The following is a 26,325-nucleotide window of genomic DNA, read 5'->3' as shown; positions in this document are numbered from 1 at the left end:
AATCTCCATCCTTAAAGGTTTTTAAGGTCAGGCTTGACAAAGCCCTGGGTGGGATGATTTAGTTGTGGGTTGGTCCTGCTTTGAGCAGGGGGTTGGACTAGATACCTCCTGAGGTCCCTTCCCACCCTGATATTCTATGATTCTATCTCAACCATCTTTTCTCCATGAACACGGCCTTCTCTCGGTAGAGTCAACAGGGTCTGAAGTCATGAATTCTGCTGAATCCAAGAGAAACTCCCTTTCCTTTTTTCAGTCCTCCCTTCAGATATCCCTTGGCGGTAGAAACAAACTCGGGGCAAAATTTCTCCTCTCTAATCAGCGCTGCTCCCACAGAGAGACAAAAGGTAGAACTTCCCCAAGAGGTGGGACTAGCCTTTGTTCTCCGCTCACTTTCTCGCCCAGTCTCTCCGAGTTCATCCCGGGCCAGGCCGATGGTGACATCATTAAATTCTGACAATCCTTAGGTCAGCAGAGATGCTTTACAACTCCCTGCCGGCCGGCTCTAAATTTAGAGGTCTCAGCATTAGGTAAAGTTTCCTTCCTCCAGATGGCACCTTTAATTGCATGTGATAAGTGGCTCTGGTCTGCGGAGAGAGGGTGATTTAAGGAAGAGAAGGGGAAGGTTACAAGGAACACGGCAGCAAGGAGATGGAGAGACGCAGGCAGAGCCAGGCAGTGAGAAAGCACTTTGCCACTCCCAAATGGCCAGTGAAGCTAAGCAGCCTGGCATTTCTCTTGTTAGAACCTGTCCGGCAGTAACTGGCTGCAGGAGAGATGCCAGTTTTGACAACACGCAGGGCACTTGATCCGCTAGCTGATGTAAAGGAAGGCAGTTCCGTTGACTTCAGCGGTGTGATGTGGTTTCACGACAGCTGAGGAGCCTAGCCCGGGGTTTATTTTGATGTTGGGTTCCTGAAAATCAAAGGCCAGCAAGGCCTCGTAGGTCACCCATTCGTCTCCAATTACCCGCTGTCTCCTTTATCTGAGCGAAGACAGAGCGTGGCTGAACGAGGGCTCAAGTCCTCCCACTTGACGGAGATCCTCTTTGCACAGGCTGTCTTAGCCGTTGCTCTGGATGGTTTTCGCTAAGCTGTGAGGGTGTATATTTCACCGGGTCAATAAGCGGCTTTTCAGGTGGGTACCAGGGTCCCGCTAAGGGGGCACGGCTTTGGCATTAGTGGCTGGGGAATCTAGGAGTAACTAGCGTAGCACGTAATCAGCCGGTGGAACTGACTGCCACAAGACACTGTCAAGCCAAGACAAATGCCAGGCTAGAATCTATCGGCTGGGGATTTCTCTTGCCCTTTGGACTCTTGTGGAAGCCCTAACATGGTTCACTGTGCTCCCTTCACTCTTTCTGGGCACTGAGCGCTGCCTGCCCCTGCAATGGGCTTAGCACCTCAACTCCCCCCAAATCGGTGGGAGTTGGCTGGCAGGAGCAGGTCTTTACCTAGCCGCTGGCAATGGAACGAGCATCTGGGTCCGGAGAAGCTGGGAGGCAGCTGGACCGTGCACTTGCTTTTCTTACTAGCTGGGTGTAAGGATGGGCTTGGGGTGAAAGTGCTGGGCTTGGGCTCAGGAAATGGGAGTTCATTTCCCGGCTCTGCCACCGGTTTCCTAATTGAGCTTGGGCAAGTCACTTCATCTGTCTGGGACTCATCTCCCCATCTGTTAAAATGGGGGTGGGGGTATAGCCCTTCTTCTGAAGTGTGTTCTCTGTTACCTGTATTTAAATTGTCAGCTCTTTGGGGCAGGAACTCTTTCTTATCATGTGTGCATACAGCACCTCGTGTGATGGGCCCCTGATCTCCTTCAGGTCCTGCAGGTGCTACCAGATTCTGAACAATAATCCCCAGTGCTCATGTGAGCAGAGAGGCTTGGCAGCGACTGTCTGACGGTGCAGTGCTTCTGTTTTATTATCCCTTAAACTGACAAAACAAAATCAGATCTGGCTGCTTAAACCAGCACAAATCTTCCATGGGGTGGCTATTCAGCAGCTGTCACGTTCCACGGCAGGGCCAGCATTAGGCTGGGGGAGTTCAATTATTTAAAACTCTCACAACTCCTCTGTCTTGGGGTCTATATTTCCTGCATGTTGCCGTAATTTGCTCTCCGTATATCCATCTCCCATCTTTCTCCTTTGCTATCTGGAGCTATTTCTCTCCTGTCTCGCCACGTCCATCTTTCTCCCGCCGTGACACAGATCTATGGATTTTACTCCGGAGCCTGCACCGTGCTGGAATCGGGGGAGGCGGGAGCGGGTTATTTGTTACCGATGGTTCGGAGAAGAAGGTTTTGACGTGACGGAATGTCTCATCTTGATCAGCAAGCTCCTGTCATCTGTCATAAGACACAAGAGTGGCTTCTTCCTTTATTCCACAGCCAGCGCTCTCCCCTGCAGCGTTAGCATGTCCAGTTGTCCCTGGGATATATGTGAGGTGAACAGATGTCTACTCTGCTCCCCACCCAACCGGCTGTCTCTAGGAGGGAGCTCTTCATTTTCCCCAGGGCTGGTATCTCTGACCACCGGGAGCCTGGAACGAATGCTCTTAAGGGTCATGATTCACCAAAAGAATCAGCTGCCTTACTGAGCGTGACCCCACGTCTGCGTAGCAGTGTCCAGGCCCCACCGCATCCTGAAATGGATTCTTAGGGGATGGTCGCCGGTTTGGTTGTTCCAAAGTGGAGAGGATATTTCCAGGCACGTAAGAACACGAACATAAGAAGTACTGCATGAGACCACCAGTTGCTTGTCCACTCTGGTATTCTCCCACCAACAATGGCTAGTCCCCCATGTTTCCAAGGAACGTGCAAGAAACCCCACATTACATGACACTGGGGTCAGTACTTTACAAAATCTGTTGCTCAGATGCTTCCGTTGATGTCTATATTACATGGGTCACCAAATCAGCTGTGGGAGCTGAACCCATCTCTTTCCCTGCCTTCCAACCCCAAATGTAACTGGGCCAGGACTCTGCCTTTTTGCTCTGGTCCGCATGGTCCTTCCGCATAGATGCAGACAACAGTAGTCACCAGTGGGGCTAGACCTAGCAACCTTTCGCACCAAGCCATGAGCCCCTGTTGCCTGAGCTAGGAGAGTACTTCAGCCTTAAGTGTGAGCAGGTAGAAGGCTCTTATCCTGGGTGCCAGCTGACCACTAGAGGGCGACATAATCCTACTTAGCCAGGGCATAACATTAGCACCTGCTGGTGACATCAATTTCCTAGTCTCAAGTACATGTGCAGCTAGCAACCGGGGCCAGGTGTGTTCCCTGCTTGCGTTAGCGCTGACCCCAGTAAAGTCTCTGCTCCAGGCAGGACGTGAGAGGATCCCCATGGAATTCCTTTTTTGTCTGCTGCTTTAACTGGTATTTTTCCAAGAGCAGCTTTGCTGGAAAGAAGATTTCCCCATAGGAGTAACCCCGAGACAGACAAGCCTCTTCTCTGCTGCGGGGAACGTGGATGGATTCTCCTTTCTCCCTGCAGGAGCTCAAACACGGACAGACAGGCGAGGAGAAGGCAAAACTCTTTTGTGACCTCCAGTGCTGTTCAGTTCTGAGAGCAGGTTGTGTTGGTTCCAGCTCCCACCCAGCACAGACTCCTCCAGTCTGTGCTCCCGATGGCATTCGGGTGGGTTCCCCCGCCCTCAAGGAAAGCCAGACAGGGGTCTCTGGAGATGTCGAGCCTCAGCTGGCCAGTGGGTTCTAGGTGAGTGTCTCTGGTCCACATTCTGCACTCAGAGGCATTCGTGTGAGTTTCGAATGTCTGTGGCAGTGGAGTTGCTCAGAGTGAAACTGGTGTAATTGAGAGCAGAATCTGGCCCCACCTTCTGGGTCCAGGCCTGAGTCCAGACCACCTGTGTAATGCTAACCATCCCCAGAAACTCAGCGAGCCACTACCCCGGACCAAGCGAGAGGCTCTTCCTTAGGGAGGCTTTTCAGAGCCGAATGAAACTTCAGGCACCAGTGGAGACAAAGAACCAAAAATCCCTTAGCAGCTTCCCCTGCCTTTTTCAATTCTCCCTCCGCCAGAAACGAGCACCCAGTGAAACTTGCCCTCCCGTCCCTGCTGTGACAGAAGCGCCCGGGTGAGCTTTTGTTGGCTGTGGCGAATTCGGCTTAGGGACATCAATGCAGGTGCAGCATTGGGAATATCTGCCAGATTTGTACTCGCAGAGGGAAGTGCTCGGAGGGGAGTGTCGCCAGGAGAGGCGAGGAAACGTGCTTCCTGCTGTTTGTGTGGAGGCGGGCAAGACGCCCCGGGAGGTTCGTGTGAGCAGGAGATAACGCGTTCCCCCGCGTGGCTGACGGCATGAGGAAAAAGCGCCTCCCCAGACACACGCACTATCTCCCGGGAGCACAAACACACACCTTGGGGCATCGCTTAATTAGCGCAGGCACGAGACACGCGGCTGCCAGAACAAAGTCTCTTCCATTCAGGTTCTTAGGCCGCGCCCACGTCCGTCGTATCTGAGGGCACGTCCCCATTGCAGCCAGGGGGGGTGTACTCTCGCTAGCGCTCTCAAAATAGCAGTGAGGATGCTGCGACACGGGCTTCACTGCGGGCTGCACAGGTGAGTTCCTAGTGGGCCAGGTGTGCTTGTGCAGTCCGCCCCAAAGCCCACACCACAGCGACTGCCCTTCTGTTTTGAGCGCGGGTACTGCCATTCCCGGCCCCCCGGCTGCAGGGGAGATGGACCTTGAGTGGCTCCTGGTAGCGGGCTAGGCAGCACAATTAGCGTCTGTCGTGCCCGTGTCACCGGGAAGAAAGATCGGGGTGATGCTTGAGGTTCATTCCTGTCCTCAGGAGGCAAAGGGGGAAATGTGAGGATCCCAGCCCCAGAAGAAAGTAAAGGGAGAAGCCCAGATGAAGGCACTGGTACTGTGGTACTGGGAAGCTATTGGCAGGCTCAGATTAACACCCATCCAGCCCCGGCCTCTCCTGCTCCCAGGGTTGCTCTCCCGGCCGAAGTCGCTGCAGGGCACCCCCATGGCGTGAGTGATCCTGCTGTGACCGTGAGCACCGCGCCTTCCATGTTGAACCTTGGTCCTCGTGGCAAAGCAAGCGTTGCAGCAGTCAGAGCACAGCGAGGGCCTTCCGGAGACAGGGTGTCTGCAGCTGGAATCCCCCCGGACCAAATCCCGAGGGGCCGAACGCCAGCCGTACCCCCATGGCACTGGTGGCTCCCAGCCAGCAAGGCGCTGCGTGTTTCTTGCCGTCCGCTCCCATTGACTTCAGATGCTCGGCACCGCTGCAGGATTTGCCCTCTGGGTTCAAGGTCAGCCATCTGCAGCCTGAGATGTGCAAGAGGTCAGACTAGCTGATCATGATGGTGCTTGCCGGCCGGCCGGGCTATGAGTGTTTGAATGTGCTGCACTGGCCAACCCTCTTTCCTGTCTCTTGGGAGCCTGGGAAGTGACCAAGCGTTTCAGCAGCGCTCTGACCTGCAGAGCCCAGAAACCAAGGTGGCTTTGGCATAGGCGCCAACTTTCTCTGGCGACGGCAGGTGCCCGCGCTCCCCCCCGCCCCTGGCCCCACCCCGACTCCATCCCATCCCCGCCCTCATTCCAACCCCATCCCCAAAGTCCCCGCCCTAACTCTGCCGCCTCCCTGCCCCTATTGGATCCCTTCCCCAAATCCCTGCCCCGGCCCCACCTTTTCCCCCTCCTCCTTCTTCCTCCCTGCCCCACGAATCAGCAGTTTCGCGGCGCAAACGCTGGGAGGGAGGGGGAGAAGCAGGAGGAGGTGGAGGTGAGCTGGAGCAGGGTGGTGGGGTGGGGCCACAGGGAGCTGCCGGTGGGTGCTGAGCACCCACCAATTTTTTTCCCTGGGTGCTCCGGGGCTGGAGCACCCACAGAGTCGGCGCCTATGGGCTTTGGTTCTGCTGGGACACAGCTGAAGCTAGTCGTCGCTGTGCAGGTGCTTCTCCTCGCCAGTCTAATTAGAAAGCCGACAGCTAGGAGCTGCAGCATCCCCTGGCTTCCCCTCTGCTGTCACGGGCATCTCCCACTGCTGAGGCCAGCTCATCCCTGCCAATCAAGCCACCCTTGCTGCGTCTAAGTCTCCCCTTTGTCCTTTTCCAGCCTGCCCTCTGTGAAGGTGCCATGGGGGAATCCCGGCCTTGCCTAGCAAGTCTTATCTCAGCTGCAGGGCGTATCTGCATGTGCTGCGATTTGCATACCTTCTTAACGAGCCCGCGTTTGCTGCCGCACCTCCTCTGAGAACAATTTGTGGGAACTCTCCAAGTCCCAAGCGTATCACAACCGATAACGATCCACTCATGAAAGGGAGCTTCCACCTGCTGCCACGTCTGGGAATGGCCTGCCTTGGGCACCTCTCCCAGTTCTCATTTGTTTCTTGGCAGTGGCCTTTAACCTGCCAGACGTCCCGGGAAGACGGATGATGGGAACAAGGCACATAGCAAAGGCAGACTGAGACCATGCACGCCACACATGCTGCTCTGTCAAAGAATCTGGGAGGGAAAGTGAGCGGCGTTTCCCTGCTCTGAAGCCAGAGACAAGGGTGAGAGACGGGCCCAAGGACGCTCTGCCTCACCCCTGAAAGTGGAAGATAAAATGCCTCTGAGTTGGTATCAATGGATACACCTATCTCCTGTAACCTGTTTGAACCGGCGAGTGCCGGGGTTCCATTCCATCCCCCCGAGACACAGGAAACCTGAGTCACCGTGGCCTTATTCCAGTGGTACAATTATTATTATTATTAACTACAGGATTGCCCAGTGCAAGGTGCTGTATACACACATAGGAACGTCGGACGGGAAAGGGCCTCCCGGGTCAACATGTCCAGACCCTGCTCTTGCAGGTAACTTCGTCATATAATCCCATTCCTAAACTGATCAAGCTCCATCTTAAAACTAGTTTCCTTCTACTGCTCCTAGTGGGAGTTTGCTCCAGTACCTCCTAATGGTTAGAAACCTGCTTCTAATTTCTGCCTCAGTTGACTCCTGGCAAGTTTATCCCCATCTGTTCTGGGGCCAATGTTGCCCTTTAGCTGGGGTTCCCTCCCTGATGGATTTATAGAGAGCGATCAGCCTTCGCTTTGCTAGGCTAGACAACCCAAGCTATTTTAGACAGGCTCTCCGTCCCCCGATCATCCGAGAGACAGCGCCTGCCCCGAAGAGCCTGCACTCGAAAACGACAAAACGCAGGTGTGGAAACGGGCATCAGGTGGTGAAAGTGACATGCACAAAGGTCACAGTCCCGGCGTGTCCTGACTTCCTAGCTGGTGCCCTGCCACTAGACTGCATTGCCTTCCCAGTATGCTGAAGTGACTGCACTGGGGATGTTCACAGGGATAACTCTGCGACCAGCAGGGCAGCACAGGGCACTTATTAAAACGAAAGCTTAAGTCCCGCAGCAGGACCTGAAGGGAGTTCTTGCAACAGCAGTTCAGCTGGGCGTCCATCAGCGCTAACAGATCTTTGCTGGTATCAGGCAGTGGGAGGGCCCCCTCATTCTAAGTGGTCGGGTGAATGGTGGTAAACCCAAGAGAGGCATTCACTGCTAGCACTGACTTGCAAGCCAACAGGAATTAATGGTGCAGAACAGCTTGTAGAAACTGGCAGTGTAACCTAGTGGCTATAGCACTCAACTGGGACTCAAGGCTTCTGCTCCTGGCTGTGCCACTGGCCACTGGGTGACATGGGGCAAGTTGTTTCCCTTCTCTGATCTCCCCTTCCTGCCCCTTGTCTTATCTATTTAGGCTGTAAGCTCTGTGGGGCAGGGACTGTCTCTCTCACTACATGTGTGTACAGCACCTAGCACAGTGGAGCCTTGATTTCAATCCGGGCCTCTCGGCACTACTGTGCTATAAATAATCATAACTGGGCCATTTGTTTTCCTGGCATAGTCAGAAAAACATCCCAAGCGAAACCGAACAACTCCATAATGTTCCCAGCTAACCGCCAGGGGAGGGGCGCTACTCTGGGAAATCATACGTTTGTCGGGAGACAAGTGGAGCAGAAAATCTTTTTGGTAAGAACCAAAGAGCCTTCCCAAAATGTGACTGCCTGGTATGGAAGAGGAACATTGAATCACTGAATATCAGGGGTAGCTGTGTTAGTCTGTATCCACAAAAACAATGAGGAGTCCGGTGGTACCTTAAAGACTAATAGATTTATTTGGGCATAAGCTTTTGTGTCGAAGTGGGTTTTTTACCCACGGAAGCTCATGCCCAAATAAATCTGTTAGTCTTTAAGGTGCCACCGGCCTCCTCGTTGTTTTTATTGAATCACTGGGAAGTCAGCACCCAGCCGAGGGTAAACGGATTAATACTCCTTGCACTCAGAAGACAATGACAGTCGTGCTGACTTCTCTTTCAAACCAGAACGCTCCAAACGAAAGCCCAGGAGACGCCTTTCAGGAGACTGCCGAGCAGAACAATCTGCTTGTTTTGTGGCTGCTAATTTATTTTATTAGGAGGGGAAAAAAAAACCTTTAAAATCAAGCGCGTGTTTGTCAAATGGAACTGTTCCGTCTCTGGAAATCCAGCTAGCAATTCTCACAGCGGGTCAAACACACAGGGCCAAATCCTCAGCTGGGGTAAACTGGCATCGCTTCTTGGATTTCACTGGCACCACATTGATTTACACCAGCTGGGACCTAGCCCGTGGCAACCCCACCAGTTGTAAGGCCTCTGCGAGTGGGGATGACCATTAATGGCGACTGTTCTGCCTTATGAGCAAAAGCCGAGAGACATTTTTCAAGGGCTGATCCTATGCCCAATACAGCGACTGGCAAACTAAGCATTAGGGGTTCGGTTTTACACAGGCAGAACTGTTGTGGACGTCTGAGCCAAGGACGTCAGGATTTTACTCTGTGCGATTGAGGGTGAAGTGTCACTACAGGCTTGTGATTTGAAGGGACCGGAGCCCCCACTTCTGTCTGTGGATGAGGCCCGGCGGGGGTATTGGCTCAGTACGGATGGGGGGGAAGAGCGCCCCCTACTGAGTCATTGCCTGCAACAGCAGCTGGGATTTCCCTGGGGCCTCTCCCATCCAACTGCTGAACAAACACCCCGGTCAGAGCGTGGTATCTGGTGAAACCACCGTCTGAGGCGGCGTGGCTACAGGCTGATGTGCTAGTCGCAGCAGCACGAATTCGGTGATACCAGTCAGCGGGCACCGGCGGTCCCGTGCCGCCCATCAGCGGGCACCGGCGGTCTCATGACACCAATCAGAGAGCGCCACCTTTTCCCTGCCACCAATCAGAGGGTGAGCCCGGAGAGCGCTGATGGTCTCACCCCACTAATGAGAGAGCTAGCTAGTTCTGCTACCGTCAATCAGTACTGCCGTCCACTCGTCTCCCTATAAACAAGGGCCCGGGAGCTTGCATTTTAAGAGCCAATCGCTCAGGAGAGAAGGAGACTCTGGGTGTTGTTTCCATTTTGCTCTAAGCAGTGGTCAGGCTTCCCCTCCCGCTGCCCAGAGGGAATGGAGGTGGCACGTGAACAGGTTCTCACAGGCCGGGGAAGAGGCGAGTGTGTTGATTTACTGGCACATAAAGGGCTACAGGGGACACACGAGGGCAACGGATGAAGGCGCAGTGGGGCTGACGACGCGTTCTGAGATGTGTCTCTCCCCCCAAGCGAGCGAATGGCCTGGGAGAGGCAACCCACGGGTGGAGGTGAAGAGAGATAAGAAATTTTACGAACCCTCGTCAAAAGTTTTCTGCGCGGCTGTAACTAACGAGCGGGAGGGGCCGGGAAGGTGGCAGCCTGCAGCAGAGGGTTGCACATGCTACGGAGCAGCTGCCACATAAAAGGAGCCCTTGCTGCCGACTACAGATGCGGCAGTTTGCGTTTATCTCGCCTGTCAGTTGGGGCCCCGGCTCGGCTGCCGTTATTGCTCAGTTCAATAGTTAATTTTCACATAAACCAGAGGGTTGGCACTTTCTTTTTTCTTACCCCCTTTTGTTTTTTTGGGGGCTTTTTTAATTCTCTCTGGCGACGCCTCCAATCTAAAAGCTGAAAATTTATGGCTTAGCCGCTCGGTGGGGCCTTTCTTCCCCAGGCCTCGGAGTCTAGCCCCCTGCCTTTCACTGCAACAGCAACCCACTTCTCCTCCCCTCTGGTACCAGGCCCCACCGCGCTCCCCCTGCACCGGGAGGATGCCGCAGTGGCAGGGCCGGCTCCAGGGCTTTTGCCGCCCCAAGCGGCAAAAAAAAAAAAAGCCGCGATCGCGATCTGCAGCAGCAATTCGGCGGGAGGTCCTTCGCTCTGAGCGAGAGTGAGGGACCATCCGCCGAATTGCCCCCGAATAGCTGGACTTGCCGCCCGTCTCCGGAGTGGTCGCCCCAAGCACCTGCCTGGCAAGCTGGTGCCGGGAGCCGGCCTTGCGCAGTGGGAAGGGAAGGTGTTGTCGGCGCTGTGGAGATCCGGGCAGCACTCACTCGTGAAGTTTGTGTGGCTAGAAGCCATGAAACATGCTGGGGCTGTCACCATTACACGCCTGCCCAAGCTGCGGGCTTTGGCTCCGGAATCGGATCTGAGGCCAGACATTTTCCAAGTCCAGTCGCGTTAGGATCTGGTTCAGCCCTTCCGGAGGTAGGCCCATGCTGCAAAGCTCGCCGCCCATCCGGGGGCAGAGTCTGGGGGAGTTCTGCTCTGTGGTTTTCAATCGGGCCCTTCTCTGGTTTATAGTCTTGGCAGCTCTGTAATGCCCCCAATTTCAATGGGGCAACACATTTGTATGTATACATCCCATCCAGCATACACTAGGCCCTGTACGTGTGCAGAGGAAGGCCCAGGTTTTCAGCGGGCATAAATCGGGGTATCTTCAGGGGTGCAATGTCCATTTACACCAGCAAAGACTGTGGCCCATTGTCTCTGCCCTGAAGAGCCCACGCTCTGGAGATAGACGGATGGAGGGTGGAGAGTTGGGCCCCGAGCAGAATCAGGCCCTATCCCTTCAGCAAACAATAGTGCAAACCACCATTTGGCTGGCGATTTGTTGGTGAACCCAGGGCCAGTCAGGCTCCATGTGCCCACCTGTAACAGGTGGTTAACAATCCCTACCTACCTGGCAGTGACACTTACACAGTTTATGTCTGTGACGGGCTAGGGGAACTTTGGCTGAAGGGTGTGGCAGACCTGCTAAGCATCACTCATGATTAGTTTGCAGTATTGCCAGCCCCATGGGGTCTTCTTAGTTGCCTTCTGGGTTTTGGCCTTTAGGTCATGCTCGGGTCACATTTTGAAGCTTTTCTCCACCACCCCAGGAACTAGAAACTTTTTTGATGAAAGCCAAGAGTCTCACATGATCACCTGACTCCAGGAGCTGGGGCTTTCAGAAAAAAACATCAGTTGTGGTGAGAGTCGGGGTCAGATTGCCTGAGAGTTTGTTAGTATTGTTGTCACACGTCTTAGTATTTGCCTTTAAACTAAAGCAGCTTTTCAGAGCAGGGGGGTGGGTCTTGCGGTTAAGGCAACGGAGTGGGCTGTGCTACAGACTCACTGCGTGACCGCGGGCAAGTCACTGAATCTCTCCAGGCCTCAGTTCTCCATCTGTACACTGGGGACAATTGCACTTTCTCCCACCTTTTGCCGAGACAGGGACCGCCCCATACTCTGCGTGCACAGCACCTTTCACCGGGGGGGGCCCTGATCTTGGTTGGCCGCCAAGACGCTACCAAAAAGTAGGTAGGAGGTAGCAATTAATAATGAATGCAGAGTTAACGAGGGCGCTGCTCCCGTCCCAACTTGACGCTGAGGAGATCTGCTCCAAGGAGAGTCCGTGGGCGCTGCCCAGAGGATCTCTGCTGGGAGGAGTGCTCGGAAAAGGCCCCATGTGGGTAGAGGAGAGAGAGGCTGCCTGTCCACATTCCACCAGGGTGGTCAGTGCCAGGAGGAAGGCCAGCTTCTGGAAGCTGGCAGCTCAGCGGTGGGAGCCATGCCATAGTCTCTTTGCTAGGACAGCCTGGGGCTCAGGTGAGGCTGTTCTGCCGAGGAGCCAGGGGAGAGATCTGAAGGGACATTTGCCATGATGCCGTGACTCACATCGGCGTCCTATGGTAATGGCGGGGGAGAATGCATGCGCCGCTCTCCTTCGAGGCTGAGAGGGGTCACAGTCTGGACAACTGAAAACTACCGTTCTCCCATGAACTTCGTCAACCGCACATGCTGCTAACACCTGCTCTGCAACACACCTCGGGGGTGGGGGTGCAGAACAAGAGGGCAAGGGAGTATGTGGGCACCTGGGTGGGAATGGATGTACCGTGGCCGGTGTTGTAGAAGGCATGTGTGTCTGGGGAGGTTCTGCAGTGCGTTTTGTACATGTGTGTGGGTGTGAGGAGAAGGGCATGGGTGATCTGGCGTGACGTATGCATGTATATTGGTGCATTGAGGGTTCCCATGGGTTTGTATGCAGTACTGTATATGTGTGCCTGTGTTGTGTGTGTGTGTGTGTGTGTGTGTGTGTGTGTGTGTGTGTGTACACCGACTTGTGTGGGGTGCATTAGGTGGAACCTGACCTTGTTGTGCATGCATGCATGTGTATACACGTGTGATTACGGGTTGCGTGGGGGGAAGTGGGTCTGGGCCCGTGTGTGCGGGTGTATGGAAGTGTGTGTCAGCAGGCGTGTGTGTGTGTGTGTGTGTGTGTGCGCGCACTAGTGTGGTACGTGTGGAGTGCGTATATGGGATGCTTGTGTATTTGGGGACGGGGGCACATTGAGTCTCCACATGCTCCTCTGGGGGTAGCCCTGTCCCAACCCACTTCCCCACTGCCCTGTCCCAGCCCCAGCTGGCGAACCTTGTAGGACAGGCCCCTTGTACGATCTCTGGTCGGTCGGCTCAGGGCACGATAGCAGGTCATTGGTGATAACCCTGGTCTTTCTCCCAACAGCTCCTCCTATCTCCATCTCAGTCATTGCTGCGGACACGCCCGCCCCCTTCAGCCGCTACCAAGCGCAGAACTTCACCTTGGTCTGCATAGCCTCTGGAGGGAAGCCTGCCCCGACGGTGAGTACAGCAAGCGCCCAGGAGCCCCCATACCTGGCGCTGCCTGCCTGCTGAGCTGTCCATCTCTCCAGCCCTGCAAGCCATGCTCATGCAATGACTGCAGGGTTGGTACGATGAGCAGCGCCAACCTGCCCTGCCAAGATGGCGGGGTGGCATCTGCAGAGCCTGCAGCAGGCACGATATGAAATCAGGTGCAGCGGAGTTATCTACAGGCCAAAGGGACAGTCCCATGCGTCATGTGTCTGCATCGCTACAGTCAAAGCTGAGAGCATGCGGGCTGGTGGGCCAGTGGGCCTGATGCTTTGTTTGGAGCACACCCTGGAGTAGACATGTTTCCTCAGCCCTCCAGGGACCCTTCTCCCCAGTGCAAATAGTAACCCCCCCACACCGACCTCCTTCCCAGGGCTGATCTCCCTTGTAGGATCCCCAGCCACCACCCTCAGTGCCCTCGTTACCTACCATCTTCAGTTCTGGTCCCAGCTCCACTCCACGCTGAAGCTAAGTGTCTCATTGTCTGTAGTGACGCGTGTGCTGGGCACTCCAGAGAATTGTGGCGCCCGTGCTGCAGAGGAATCTCCTGGGGTCAGACAGGGTAACCATGTAAAAATACAAACCAGGTGCCAGCCAGGAACCAGGATGTTTTTCAGCCTCTTGGGCATCCTGGGTTGGTGAGACCCTGACTCAAACTGGCCTTGTGTGGAGGAGATGGAAATGAATGGGTTTCACCCTTTGCGTGCCAGGCAGCAGCCAGCCCCACCATCTGAATCAGGTTCCATTTTCTTCCAGTCAACAAAGAAATCTGCTCCCCAGTGAGTCCAGTTGGGATTGGGACCCCGTCCCGCTGGCAGGGACGTCAGGAAGAACAGTGGAGCTAGCCGTCCAGCCCAGCTAGGGTGCCCTGAAGGCCTAGGGTCAAATCTAGTTTTAAACCACGAGGGAAATGCTAGTTCCTGATTTTACAGACTCATCCCACAGCGCAGTCTGAAGGGAGTTGCCTGGGACTGGACTAACGGGGGGCGGGAGAGGTCAGGTGTGAGATTCATCGGCAGAGCTGACAGGTGGACTCCTGCTCGCTCCACTGGTGGAATCCACTCCTGATCACCCGCAGGGGGTTTCAGGTGGGATGTAGCGCCACCACAGGCTCTTGGGAGAATTGCCTTTGCCTTGGGGATGGAGGAGAAAGGCAGCACTGTGTTGTCAGTTCCCAGGAAGGATGGGAGGTACGGCGGTGGGGGTGGCGATATAGGTGGGGTGGTGGGGATGGGGATGGGTCCGGGAGTGGGTGTAAGTGCAGGTGCTGGGGACGGTAGATATAGATGGAGCATGGATGATGCTAGGTATAGGTGGAGTGGGGGCAGTGGTGGAGGGAGTGGGGTGGCAGAGGGTACAAGTAGCGCTGATGGGCACAGGTGGGGAGGTAGGTATGGACACAGTGGGGACAGTGGTGGGTACTGGTGGAGTGGGGGCAGTGGTGGAGGGAGTGGGATGGAAGAGGCTATGTGTGGGGTAGCAGACACAGGTGGGATGGTGGTGGGCACCAGTGAGGATGGTGGGGGTAGCTGTGAGGAGGTGGAGGAGGGTTCTGGGAGGCACTCGGAGTTCCTCCAGGCAAAGCATGGATTGTTTTCAGCTGAGTTGAGCTCTGGGGGAAGATGACAGATGGACAGCTCTGGAGACAGGAGCCCGCTGGGTGGCCCAGAGCGGGTGCAGCCTAGACAGCAGCAGAGGATGTTTCTCCCAAACCTGGGCCCACCTGTAAAGGTGAATAGTCCCTGGGTGTGCGCCTCAGTCGCTCAAATCATGAGAGAGATTTTACTGATGTTCAAACCTGCCCACGGGAATGAGGCTGAGATCCACCAAACTCATCTCACATGTGCTACATGCTCATTGCCAACTCGGGCTAGATTCTGTCTGGCACCTACAAGTGAACGGTTCTTTGCCTCTTCCCAGCCTCCGGGCCCCCCGTTTCCCCAGGGAAATGCTGCCGGGTGCTCCGGTTTGCTCTGCACTCACATGAACATACCGGGTCACAGCAAAGGCCACGTTCCATTGCATCAGGTGATGTCTTCGGCAGGTTTTATTGTCTAAGCTTCCTTGAAGGCAGGTTCTGAACTTATTTTGTGAATGATTTTCCTTTAAATAAACACACGGAGGAGACCAGGGGGTTCTCTGCTCTCTCAAAGGATCAGGAGTTATTCCAGCCTCTGCATTCCGATGTTCGAGGCATTTAAATAAAAATATTGTGTCATTTTTCAAACGCTTCTCTCCAAAGCGTCCTGCAGCCTTTACGTTACCCTGAGACTTCAGAGACTTTGAAGGAGCGCTTTGAAATGGAATACAGTTCTGCTGTAGAGAGGCTTTCGAAATCCCTACTCAGGCGTTGTTGTGTCTGCGAGGGACACTCACCCTGAGATCTCAACGCACACGCCCACAGCTGCTGCCCTTGTGAACACTCTGACATACACACGCACCCTGCTCACACACCCATTCCTCACAGACTCACCTCAGACACACCCAGACCCCTGCACACACTCACCTTCTCAGATAAACATGCACCCCCCCAAACATTCACACACACACACCTTCTTGGGCATACACTTCACACCCTCTCCAACTCTCTCTCCTCCCCTCTGTACTTTCTCCTCACACTCGCCTGATCACAAGCAGTCAGACGTCCTCTTGCTCTCACGCTCATTCTTACGCTGCGATGCAGACAGACACACGCCCGTGTCTCGCACACACTCACCGCACTCGGACGCTCCTGCTCGTCTTTGCACCGACAACGGCACGCACCTCTCTCTCTCTCACGTACATCCTCCCCTCTGCCTCGCCCACACATTCTGTGTCCCAGGATCAGTGAGGAGGCTGGGGTCAGAGAAGCGGTGGGCAGAGGACAGTGCTGGATGAATAATGTCTCATGCAGGCAGCCTCGGGGAGCCAACTTGTATCCCACCCCAGTGACTCTCTGGCCATTCGTCCGTCATGCTGCCCAACCGTCCTCTGCTGGCATTGGCCACCTCAGCCTGTCTGGCCTTGCCACTCCTGGACGGCATTGTGGGTAATATAGCGCAGCGTCTCTTGTGGCTATTACTGGCAGGGCTGTTTCTTTAGCTCAGCGGCCAGGTGCAGGCCTAGAAAGTTAGCGGGCCCCAGGTTGTCGTCTCGGCTCAGCTCTACCAGAGGGGAAGGCTGGTTTTCTAGGCCCCTGGAGAAGCACCAAAACAGACCAAGAGGGGGTGTGAAGTAGAAGCTAATGCAGCCCCCCACCACCATATTGACTTGCTCGGTCTCCTGCCTCCTTGGTGTGATACCAACTTAGGTCCCCGTCTGCATCAGTAGGTCGGGTGTCTGGGGTCTCAGGGAGTCTGAAGGTGGGAGAATCCATCTCATCTCACCTCTCAGTGCAACCCAGAGTCCTTCATACCCAGGCTGCTGGTTGAAATCCAGCCAGGGCAGGTCGCAGCTGGACGTTGCTAATGTCTAACAGCCGGTCAGTGGCCTGGATGGGACGGGTTGTGTTTGCTGCGATCCCTAGCGGACAAGCTTCTGTCTAACGGGCAGCCCCAGCCGATGCCAACAGCTGGGGGATCCTTTGGGTGGCCAGCAGTAACCCAGACCCTTTTTCCCTCCCTAGGTGTATTTTAAGAGAGACGGGGAGCTCATAGAGGTGGTGCCCCTCCTGGAGCCTCCATCCGGTGCCGCCGGGCTACAGGACAGCCGAGCCGCTCGGAACCTGCTGAACCGCGACCTGGACGACACCAAGATGCAGAAGTCCCTCTCCCTGCTGGACGTGGAGGACCGGGGTGGGCGGCCCTACACGGAGGACCCCCTCAAGAGCATCACCCCTGACCCGGGACTTCTGTTCAGCCCGGCCACCGAGATCATCCCAGAGACTGTGGTGAGCCGGGAGTTCCCGAGGTGGGTCCACGACATGGAGCCCGTCTACTACTTCCACCACACGCACATCCCGCTCAGCGACGGCACCGTGGAGGTGCGGGCCATGCTCATGTGGACACTTAACCCGCAGATAGACAATGAGGCGCTCTTCAGCTGTGAGGTCAAGCACCCCGCCCTCTCCATGCCCATGCAGGCCGAGGTCACGCTAGGTAAGGCGCGCGCGGGGGAAGGGGTGGTTTAAAGGGGCACGGCGTCATGTGTCTGGTTTATGGTGATAAAAACCCCTCCGGCCCCACGCGCCTTCTCTCTTTGATCCCCTCTCTCTCCTCCTCCCATCCCACCTGTTCCAGCTCCCCCCACCCTTTCTTTCCTACCACACCTCGTGTTTTCTCCCTCTTACTCATCTCTCTCCTCCCCTCACACTCTCTTTCCTACCCTTTGCTTTGCTTTCCAAGTCCTTCCACTCCTGCCTGGGCCTGGGAGGAGGCCTGCCGACCGTGGGCTGAGGGGCTTCTTTGGGTCTCTGTGTCTGCTAGTTATGGGAGGGGGTGGCAGTCAGGACCCTTGGGGTGTGTCTCCCAGCCCGGGTAGAAGATTCATGCTAGTGGGGCTCGAAAAAAGAGCACTGTGGTCGTCAGGGCTCTAGCTGGAGCCTGGACACTCAAGCTTAAGGGGTTGGGTTCCTGGGTTCTGTCAGGCAAGGTTCTATGGGGGTTCTTGGGTTCTGTGATCAGCTGGGGCAAGCGGCTCTCCCCCACCCCCACCCCTGTGCCCGCTGCAACAGAGCATGGCCTAGTGGAGAAACCATTGGACTAGGTTCTATTCCCAGGTGACCTTGAGCAAGACACTTACCTGCCTCAGTTTCCCCCTCTGTCAAATGGGGATAATGATCCTGACCTCCTTTGTAAAGCACTTTGGGATCCCCGGACGGAAAGCGCTAGCTAAGAGCTACTTACGATGATGATGAACGGCACCTCGGGCTGTGATTCTCTTCGCTCTCAGGAGCTGAGCCAAACTGGGCTTAGCTCTTGGAAGGGTGACCCCCCAAGGCACATACCTGGGGTTCACGGGGAAGTAATGCCAGATATACATCAGAGGATGCTCCTCCCTCTGAGCCAGGACTGGGCTAATGGCTCAGCAGTGGGCGTGCTGGGAGAGGCTGTCCTGCTAGAGGGGCCGTGTCCTGCATGAGACGTAAAACCAAGCTTCTGACCACTTGCAATCGTGAAAGATGCTCTGGCGCTTTTTGCCGCAGCGGGCGTTACCCCGGCTGTGCTGCCCGTGTTCCTCGTTTCTCCTACAGCATCGTGTGGTGTAGCTGTACTGTCACGCTCCCCAGAGGGGGTTGCATTTAACCATGGCTGTGTGATGAGTGGATATACACCTGTGTGGGCTGCTCCATGAGTCAGTCTCCCTTACTCTCCCTTTCTTCTGGCTGCCTGTTCGCTCTGAGCCCCTGCTTCGTTCAGCCCCTTGGTTAACCCTCTGCTAACCCAGGGACCTGAAATCGCTCAATTCCCCTCCTGCCCTGCACCTCATTCACCTGTCTCTCTCAGTGCCTTGGCCACACACCAGTTCCTAGGAGATTGTTCTACTACGCCCATTGGGCGCTCTCCCGCACTCGGCAGAGGGGCCAAGGCGGGGCCCTTTGAACTCTGCCTCAGTGGCGTAGCCAGCTTTTAAGAGGAGGGGGAGCAAACCTAAAAAAGGCGCCCCCCCCGGCCCCTCCTCCGGCCACCCCCCCCCCTTGGCTGCAAAATACTGCGCCCCCCCTCGCTCCTCCGGCCGGCGGCCACCTTTGGAAAGGTGCCTCTTTTGGGAAAAGGGGTGAGGGGAAGCGGCTGCTTCCGCTGCACCCCGCTGCTACGCTGGGGGGGATTTGCGGCAATCCCCCCCAGCAACGCAGCCCTGGTGCTGAACGGCGCTGGCCCCTGTGCCCAGTCCCATGGCAGCACCAGAAATGGGGCAACCACCACGTCTGCAAGGGCTGGCTTTGCCTCAGTGTCCTCCGTTGCCAGCACTGCACCTGGAGCCGGCATCTTTCCATGCCCTCATTGACCCATAGGTCTGAGTCTCTCTCCCGGGGGAGGGGGAGGGTTGGCACTGCCCAGAGAGCCTTTTGCTGTGGCACACGGTCAGAAGAAGCAGAGCTCACTGTTACACCCACAGCCCTGGACTGCCACGCTGGCTCCTTTAGACAAAAAATAAGGGGGGCTGGGGCACGCTGTCCTTGTCCCCAGAGAAATGCTGCCCTGCTGGCGATCCTCAGTCTGGGCCCACAGCACCACCTGTTCTTCCAGCCGGGCCAAAGCTTACGGTGCCTTTGTGGGGTGGCCCTGGGAGGTTTCGACTCTCCTCTGCCTCGCTGCTCATGTTCTATCCCCACCACAGAGACCCACTGAGCTGGCCACGCCCAGATCTTGGCTTCTATGGGGCAAGCACCTCATGGCAGGGGGCGTTTTGGGCAAGGGATCCTCCCATCTAGCTCTGCCTTTGCTGTGATGGATGGAGCCAGTTTGCTGACCCGTTTCCCAGAGCACCTCTGGCTGGGGGCGGTTCAAGGCTCTTTGCTCCATGGGCAAGAATCCATTGACCTTTTAAACGATGCTGAGTCCATTAGTCACTTGTTTATTTCTGTTCATGGACACTCCTCTGCCCCGGGCGCTGGGTACTGTCACGAAGTGTCGGGGGGGGGGGGGGGGGGGAGACAAGGCCCTGCACCCCCAGCTTCCTGTGATTCACCGTGACTCTCAGCCAGCGAGTAAAACAGAAGGTTTATTTAGACGACAGGAACACAGTCCAAGACAGGTCTTGCAGGTACAGACCACAGGACCCCCTCAGTTAGGTCCATCTTGGGAGGGCAGGGAGGCCAGAGCCCCATCTGGGCTCCCCTCCATTTTCCCAGCCAGCTCCAAACTGAAACTCCCTCCAGCCATCTCACTCAACCTCCCCCCGGCTCCTCCCCCAGCCTTTGTCCAGTTTCCCGGACAGAGGGGTCACCTGGCCTCCAACCCGCCTCCTGGGTTCTCATGTTACATGCTCAGGTAGCCTCCCTCAAGGAAAGTCTCCCATCCCCAGTGCAGACCGTCCCAGCAAAACTCCCCTGCAACTTTCCCTGGTCAATATTCCCCACTCAGCATTCAAAGACCACATTAAGAACATTCCCACTTCGTCACAGGTACCAAACCAGCCCTTATCCAAGATGAGCCGAAGCAACTCCTCCCTTCGCGCCCAGCGGGCATTGAAAGAGCTGCACTCCAGGGTTAAACAAGCAAGCCCTGGGAGGCTGGGAAGGGCTCCCGGCCGTACGTGCCAAGGAAGAGGGGGATTGGCACTTAACGTGCTGCCCAGACTCATCCGTGTAGCCACATCCTCCAGTGGGTCTTCTAGCCTTTCCGCTCAAGGCATCCTCCCCGGCATGGACTTCCACCTCCTCCATGGTGGCTGTGTCAGCCCTGGAGTCCCTGCTCTGTCCCTAGAGCGGGCACAGCATGGCCAGCAACAACCCCCATCTGTGCTAACCCTGCAAGTGCACCCCACGCTGGGGCAGAAGGCCGTCCTGAGTCCACGTCTGCTGAGGGAGCCAACGGGAAGATCTGTTCCTGCCGGCCAGCTAGAGAGGAATGTTTGGGTTTTTATGATGTGGCCCTCTACCAATCAGGAACCAGAAAGAGAGCCCCTCTCCCACTCCTCTTCCCCCCTGAAACTCATTGGACCCATCACAGCCATCAGAGGGTAACAATGTTCCTTCAGCACTATCTGGGCTGGATTCAAATCAGCCGCTGCAGAATCAAACGGCTTCCTAGCACACGACCAATCGGCTGAGCCGTCCCTTCCCCCCTTCCCACCCCAGGCTGACCGTACCCCTCATTCCTGACCGTTAGCATCACACATTCCTGTCTCCATCGCAGAAAACTCAGTATAACAAGGAAACTATGGGAGGGAGGCGGGGAATCTTCTGCTCTCGGTCGTCTTTAGCAACTAACGCTGGACCTAACGAAGCTTGATGGGCTCCAAATCGCGCTGACTGTATGGAAGTGGCTCCTTCCCCCGCCCCCTGCTTGTAAAGCAACTCGCTCTTCAATGAGAGCCCCTTCAAAACAGCCCCAGCACTTCAAAAGGAAGAAGAGGGGAAGCATCTTGCATCCTTGCTGTTTCCGCCAAGTATATCAGACGGCAAAAGCTGCTCCTCTCAGCCTATTATTTTTCAGCCCAGATCGGATTAAAGCCACTCTCATTAATTTTTCAGGTTCCAGCACCCAAGATTAATTATCTCTTTCCTCTCGCTGGCGCAAAAAAAATATAGAAAATCCCATTCAGCAGACACACTGCACACTAAAAAGGTCACTGTATGATTGTTAAATGAAGTAGCTTAGAGGGGAGTCAGGACTTAACCTGCCCATGGGTCTCCCTGCACGCTGAAGGTATTTGACACTACGCAACCCTCACCGAAAGTCTCGTGTCCCTTTAGATTGTAGTGTTGCAACCCCCTGTTGGGTAATGAGACCCCCAAATCCACGGCAGACCCCGGATCTGTAGAAGGGGTGCTGAGGACAAGGCCTGACGGGACTGGTTCATCCGGGAGTGGTGCATGTGTAAGAATTCTGGGAGATAACCAGCCATGTGGTTTGTAGGCCAGAGCAGACCCCATGTTCAGGTGACTCAGGGGTGCTGAGAGAAGCGGATTATTCGTCTGAGCTTTCGGTGCTGTTGTAAATTTCCAGCCGGGAGTCTGAGTTACCAGATTCCTGTGAGAATTCGCCTCAGTAGAACTGGCCAAAAAGGGCCAACTTTTTCCCGGGAACTTTTACGGCATTTTATCCTGAACATTTTCAGATTTTTCAACAAAAAAACCAAACCAATGAACCACAGCAACAAAAAAAAACAGCTGGTTTTTGAAAACTTGAAAACCAAACATATTTTCGGTAAAAATATTTTGCTTTCGGTTCAAAATGCTCAGTTTTAGAAAATCAAAAACGTTCCCCCTCGTCCCCCCCCAAAAAAATTGGATTTTGATTTCTTTGCTGGGAAAAAATCAGATATTTTTCAGTCCCTGCCGATGACTGAGATGGCAGCCATTCCATAAACCCCCCGTACCGTTTGCAGGCCTCGCAAAGCAAATGTTGCCAAACAGGTGAAGACGAGGAAGTGGGACTGCCAACTGGAGCTCCCTTCACTTCAATAAGCGTAACCTCAGAGGTGCTAAATGCTGGCTCATTGGATCTCTGCCAGCGCGGCGGGACGGGCAATACCACCCACCACCCCGTAAGAATTTCCACCAGGCCGGCGAGCTGCTCCGTCAAAAGCAGGGAAAGCTCAAGCCGACACCTGCCTGGCTGACTTTCCAACGTGTTCTGTCATTCCCAGGGTGCCGAGAACCAGCGATGGACAAGGAGAGGCTTTCATTGTTCCCCTGAATAATGAACAAGGGAGTGAATAATTAACAGGGGAGATGCTCCGCAGGGTAGCTATGATTGGTGGCACTATGTGCAACCTCTGCCTGACTGGAGGTAAATGGGGCGAGACTGTATTTGTAATGGTGGCGTGTAAAGGAGAGTCCTGATTTCTTCTCCTCTAACTGCTGAAGGGAGTGAATTTCCGTGGTGCTCTCAAAAGCAAACAGCTGTGGTTGAATGGGCAAACTTCCTCTGTGCTGCTTTGCCAGTGCACCTTTCTCCTGTTCTTCCAGCACTGGCCACGCATGTACATTAGTCCCTGTAATGTTGGTGCTGGCGTGAAATGCTTAAACTGGGATTGTTGAGGAGCAGGATCTGTGGGTTCCCTAAGCACTGAACAGAGGGCACCAAACTCATTGCTCATAGATCATCATTGAGTTATCAGATGGTAACAGCTTTCTGTCCCTGCCAAATCCTGGATTAGATTCAAACCAGTGAGTGGCCCTGGAGGGATCCAACTTTTCTGAGGCCTGATCCCAAACTCCCTGAAGTCAGTGCTTTCCGTTAACTTCAGTGGGCTTCGGATCAGGCACTTCCCAACTCTGGATCTCCCCAAACCTTGGGACTCTAACTCATCACTAGTTCCCTGAGAAGTGCTGTGTGTCTGCCTTTCTCCTCCAAGATTTGTTCTGCTCTGAGTACCTAGGTCCTGTAGGTGCCTCTTCTCCCCTACATACCCATAAAGGCAGTTCCCCTCAGCCCAAGGGCAGGGGTAACATGGCCAGATTTGCATTGCAACAGGTGGGTAAAGTCAGCATGAGTTAATGCAGAGCAGGAAAGAGAGAGAGGACTTGCCGAAGGTATCCATGTTCTCCATTATAAAGCCTGTTCCACCACTCTGCTGGGACCTATCCCGATGAACTATTAACAAAGGGAGAGACAGGTGTAGCCACTGGAATCCATGTAGGATGGACTGACCCAAATCTGGTCCCAGACACCAAAGCTTTAGGGTTCCTCACCAGCCTGAAATCCAGAACTTGTGTCAGGAAGTTACTGTAGAGCCAGATTCTGTTGCTCTTCTCCTCCCAACCCCTGAGACCGATTGTCATCGAAGGGCCCAGAGCCCATGTAGTGGAAGGAAACGGTGGAGTTCTCCTCCTATTTGAAACCGTCCGGCTAGCAGCTTGAAGAGGTCTGGCAGAGAAACATCCCCCTCAAACAGCAAGAGGAGCCAATGGGCTTGATCATCCTGTTGATGGCGGCTGGCTTCAGATCAGGAAGTGGCATCGTGATGAGCGAGAGAGACCAGGCAGACAGCTGCTGCTGCCGAGGTTGTTTGCATCTGCGGAGAATGAATCTCAGCAAAACGAAAGCTTGGAAGCAGATCCCATCCCATGCCTAACCCACCTCCCCGCTGGTCAGTGCACAATGGGATTGGTTAGGGCAGCTGCGCTGTGCTCCTTCGACAGATCCGGACCCTGCCAAGGGGGAGTTGTGTTCATGAGTGTGAGCTTGGGCCACGTGAAAGCATCTGCTGGTGCTCTCCGCTCCTCCCATCCCATCCTCCCCCACACAGAGATCCCAGCCCTGCTGCTGTCACTCAGTCTCCAGTAGTGAGCCCAGTGGTCCCCTGCAGCTAAACTAGAACCAGAACCTCCGGGCTCTGAACATCGGGGACGCTTGGCTCCAGAGCTGAGTTTTGCAGCTCAGACCCGTCTTTGGGTAGGCCACCCACAAACCATCCAGCAACACTTACAGCTGCCACAGTACAGGGTCTTGGCCCCTGGCCTCCTCTGAGCCAAAAGGCAGGGTCTGAGAATTAAACCTACACCTCCAAGTGGTAGCATTTGGGCATCTTGGCTAATCTGCTGGCGCAAGTGACAAACCTGTGCTTCGCCTTGTGTCTGTCCCTCTCCTATAAACAGCCCACAGGAGAAAGGCAGCCTATGACGATGGCTCTTCCGGTGCTGTTGCCTACAGCATTATAAGAACACTGGGGCCACGCTCATATACATCAGCTAAGCACCTGGTCTGCTCTATGGAAGTTGTGTCTTTCTCTGCCGCGTCAGAGTGGAGAGCAGGGGGTGAGCGCATTGGATTGGCTGTGGCTGGAGCCTGTATCAGGACTGGCACTATCTGACCTTGTGCTGGCAACAGATCAAAGATCCAGCTTGATTTTACAACTGTCCGCTCCAAAGCAACTAGCCTAACGGTGCAGTACTGGGAGCTTGGCGGCTGCTGCCCGTGTGGCCCCCCGGTGCTGATAGATCATGCGGAGAGATTGAAGGATAGATTTTTCCCACACTGTTGCATCTTGCGGGTGACCGACGTCTCCATGCATGGAGGCAGCAGTTGGCTATTTCCCCTCACCGGGTGTTTCCTGGACAGTCGACGTGCTGGAAATCCCAGTAGACTCCATTAGACTCCTCCAGTTGGAGTTCCCATCGCCCCAGTAGCTCCATTGCTCTCTTCCTAATTCAAGCTGCCAGTTGGAACCGACGTGAGAACTTCCATCTGGAAATTCCCCTGGAGCCCTTTCCCAGGCATACAGCATGTGCCCTCACCACGCTAGGCCAGCCTTGATCCTCAGGCAGACGGGCTTTGCCCAGGGGAGCTGACATTGATCCTTCGTAGCCAGGTTGCTGGTGGCATCCTGTCTTTGAACTGCTGGCAGGTCCCCCCGCCAGGCAACCTCCTCTCTTCAGCAGGGGTAGGAGCACTTAGCAGCCCCCCCTTCCTGAGCACAGCTGGGCCAATAACGGAGTTTTTAGTTTGCTGCTAATGCCGAAAAATCTGAAAAAGCAAAATCCATTTGGGTGGATCTGAAAAAGAGATTTTTTTTTTTTTTAACATTTTTAGAATATGGAAAAGAAAAAAAAATATTTTTGTTCCAGTGTTGAGTGGTTTTTAATGCCTTTCTTTAAATCATTAATTAAAATTGAAAGACGCTTCAAAACAAAGCATCATTTCGAACCCCAAAAAATCACAACCATTTGAGGGTGTTTTTTCCAGTACGAGCAATTTGTCAAAACCAACCCAAATTCGAGAACCAGTTTGGTGTCGCCGATTCTTCATTTTACCCCGAAAAACATTTCAGCAGACAAATTTTGCCTTGCTCCAGGCCTAAGCGCTCCCCCAGCCCCGGGAGGAGCCCAGAACCCAAATGCCAGGAGCCCGTGCCAAGCCAAGCAAGCTCAGGAGACAGGTGGTGAGCTAAAGAGATGAGACAGTTGTGCCAAGCACCGGGGTGGCTGCGGCACGGAGCACGCCAGGGCCCTCACCGTGGGGAGCGTGGCCAGATGGCTGCTGTGCGTTCTTTCCTGCCGCTGCACGTGTACCTGGCAGGGAGCCCTCCTGCTGCTGGGCCTTAAGGAACCCTGGGGGTGTGTGGAGGATGGAGCCAGAGGGGTGTTTCTAAGCAGTGGGGAATCAAGGGACACAGGTGGATTCTGGGAAGATGGATGAGGAGGAAAATATCCCACCGCTGCCTTTCCCTGTTACCGGAAGACATCATGTCAGGCCGTCACAGGCGATTAACCACCCGTCAGGCTGTGGCCGGGGTGGGAGTCTCTGCCTCATTAGCTCACCAACGCCCGCCGTCTCTGAAGGCCAGAGCTGGCTAATGAGTGACTCGCTCTCATGCTTATTAATAGGGGAGCAGGTTTCAAGAAGTGCTGACGATATCTCAGTGAATCGTGGTTTCTGGCTCGCGTGTCCCTGCTGATCTCTGCCCAGGTGCAGCAGCTGCCCCTGGCACCCCGGAGAAATGCCAGCTCCTCTTGCGTTTGGCTGCACGGCCAACACGCAGGCCCTGCAACGGGGGATCACCCATCCTGCCACCGCCTGACCCACCTGTATTCCACCGTAGTAACGGGCATGTCACCCGCTGGCTGGTGTGTGTGCACCAGCGCCCTCTGCTGGCTGGCATCTGAGCCACGCACTGGTGTGTCAGGCTTTCGACTGTTAACAGCCGAGGAGGAATCTGCTTCCAGTCAAGGGGAAGGGGTTCGTGCAGTAGCAGCCAAAGGATCCAATCCAGCCAACAGCGCTCAGAA

The 26,325-nt window shown here is 55.0% G+C and overlaps 1 protein-coding gene across 2 annotated transcripts in view; it reads left to right on the top strand.

The window, feature by feature from the left end:
- The window catches only part of IGSF21 (immunoglobin superfamily member 21), a 270,539-nt gene that overhangs the window by 228,232 nt on the left and 15,982 nt on the right, over window positions 1-26,325 (top strand). For both annotated transcript variants that reach the window (XM_034753548.1, XM_034753550.1), the window contains exons 5-6: window positions 12,862-12,977; window positions 16,612-17,083. In XM_034753548.1, the coding sequence (XP_034609439.1) occupies window positions 12,862-12,977; window positions 16,612-17,083 (588 nt within the window). The remainder of the gene's footprint in view (window positions 1-12,861; window positions 12,978-16,611; window positions 17,084-26,325) is intronic.

Source organism: Trachemys scripta, chromosome 19 (assembly GCF_013100865.1).
Source record: "Trachemys scripta elegans isolate TJP31775 chromosome 19, CAS_Tse_1.0, whole genome shotgun sequence".
In the NCBI taxonomy this organism is placed as follows: domain Eukaryota; kingdom Metazoa; phylum Chordata; order Testudines; family Emydidae; genus Trachemys; species Trachemys scripta.
Note: the sequence above shows the minus strand (reverse complement) of the source record. Positions and strands in the feature narration are given on the sequence as shown.